This window comes from Cucurbita maxima, unplaced genomic scaffold (genome assembly GCF_002738345.1).
Source record: "Cucurbita maxima cultivar Rimu unplaced genomic scaffold, Cmax_1.0 Cma_Scf00036, whole genome shotgun sequence".
Lineage (NCBI taxonomy): Eukaryota > Viridiplantae > Streptophyta > Magnoliopsida > Cucurbitales > Cucurbitaceae > Cucurbita > Cucurbita maxima.
Genome location: NW_019272052.1, coordinates 1,694,466 through 1,695,793, shown reverse-complemented (window position 1 = coordinate 1,695,793; position 1,328 = coordinate 1,694,466). Strand labels below are relative to the sequence as shown.

The 1,328-nt window shown below is 35.5% G+C and overlaps 1 protein-coding gene across 1 annotated transcript in view; it reads right to left on the bottom strand.

Annotated features, from left to right (window-relative positions):
* LOC111468285 (expansin-like A2) overlaps nucleotides 1–550 on the bottom strand; it is a 2,499-nt gene extending 1,949 nt beyond the window's left edge. The window contains exon 1 of the mRNA XM_023113452.1: nucleotides 421–550. Within this exon, the coding sequence (XP_022969220.1) occupies nucleotides 421–532 (112 nt within the window). The 5' untranslated portion in view covers nucleotides 533–550. The remainder of the gene's footprint in view (nucleotides 1–420) is intronic.
* Between the last annotated feature and the right edge of the window lie 778 nt (nucleotides 551–1,328).

The window sequence follows — 1,328 nt, the reverse complement described above, 5'->3', positions numbered from 1 at the left end:
CACCCCCCCCCCCCCTTCGAGGAACAGTCTCTGTCTGGCTCTTATACCAAATCCACCACTAGTAGATGTTGTCCTCTTTGGGCTTTCCCTTTCGGGTTTCCCCTCAAGGCTTTAAAATACGTCTACTAGTGAAAGGTTTCCACACCCTTATAAAGGGTGTTTCGTTCTCCTCCCCAATCAATGTGGGATTCTCACAGTTTTCCCTTCTAGGCTTCCCCTCAAAGTTTTTAAAACGCATCGGCTAGGGAAAGGTTTCTACACCCTTATAAAGAATGCTTCATTCCCCTCTTCAACCGATGTGGGATTTCACACAGAGTATAAACTGTGGTCGGACGACTAAGTAGACTGCAAAAAACGCTAAACCGAAGGATTTTAGTATATCAAAGGGAAAAGGTAAAATAAAAACGAGAAATCCCTTACATGTAGTAGGTGATTCATAAAGATGACTAGCTTTAGATTGAAAAACACAACGATCACAAGCGGTAGCAGAAGATATGAAAAAGAGAAAGAAAGAGGCAAGAAGCCAAGCCATTTTGCAAAGGAAATTGTTCAATGGTTGTATGATGATGATGATGAAGGAGGAGGAGGAGGATGATTGTTATATAGGAAGTTCAAGGAGTGGATAAGTATAGTGGGGAATTGCCTAATTAAACACAAATAAGGCTTGCTTTTTGCGTAGATGGGTTTTGACAAGTGATGATTTTGAGATTGGATTAGAGTGTGAGGATTATTGATCATAAAACACTCCAAATATGGAACTATGTTTGGTGTTTGATGTTTGAAGTAACAATCCGTCTTCTAGAGTCAATGGATTAACTAAAAGTTCTAGGGCGAGTTGATTTGATTTGAACACCACATATCAAACAAAACAACAACCTCTCTACTTTACCACTTGCTTAAAAGCATCCATATTCAAAATTATTCTTCACCATTTGAGCATGACAAGATCAATCGTACTCACGTACCTACGAAAATAAACAAATAAAGAGACACAAAAATTTATTTTTTATTTTTTATTAAGAATCATGACACGTCACATTCTCAAGCTCATCGTATCATCCCAAAAATGTTCAATTTCTTGTAGACTTTTCAAAACACATGTCCATGTTTGGTAAAGTTCATAAATCTTAATTTTTAAAACCCATATGTAATCCATGGGTTTTCTTTTTTTATTCAATGGACATGGATTTAGAACATTAAAATGAAATTCTATTTCGAAACATCAAACTAATAATAATTTGTGTTATCGGCTAAACTATGTTCAAATTGATATGATATGGTATGGATATTAATGGAATTGGATTTTTTTTTTTTTTTTTTTTTTTTTT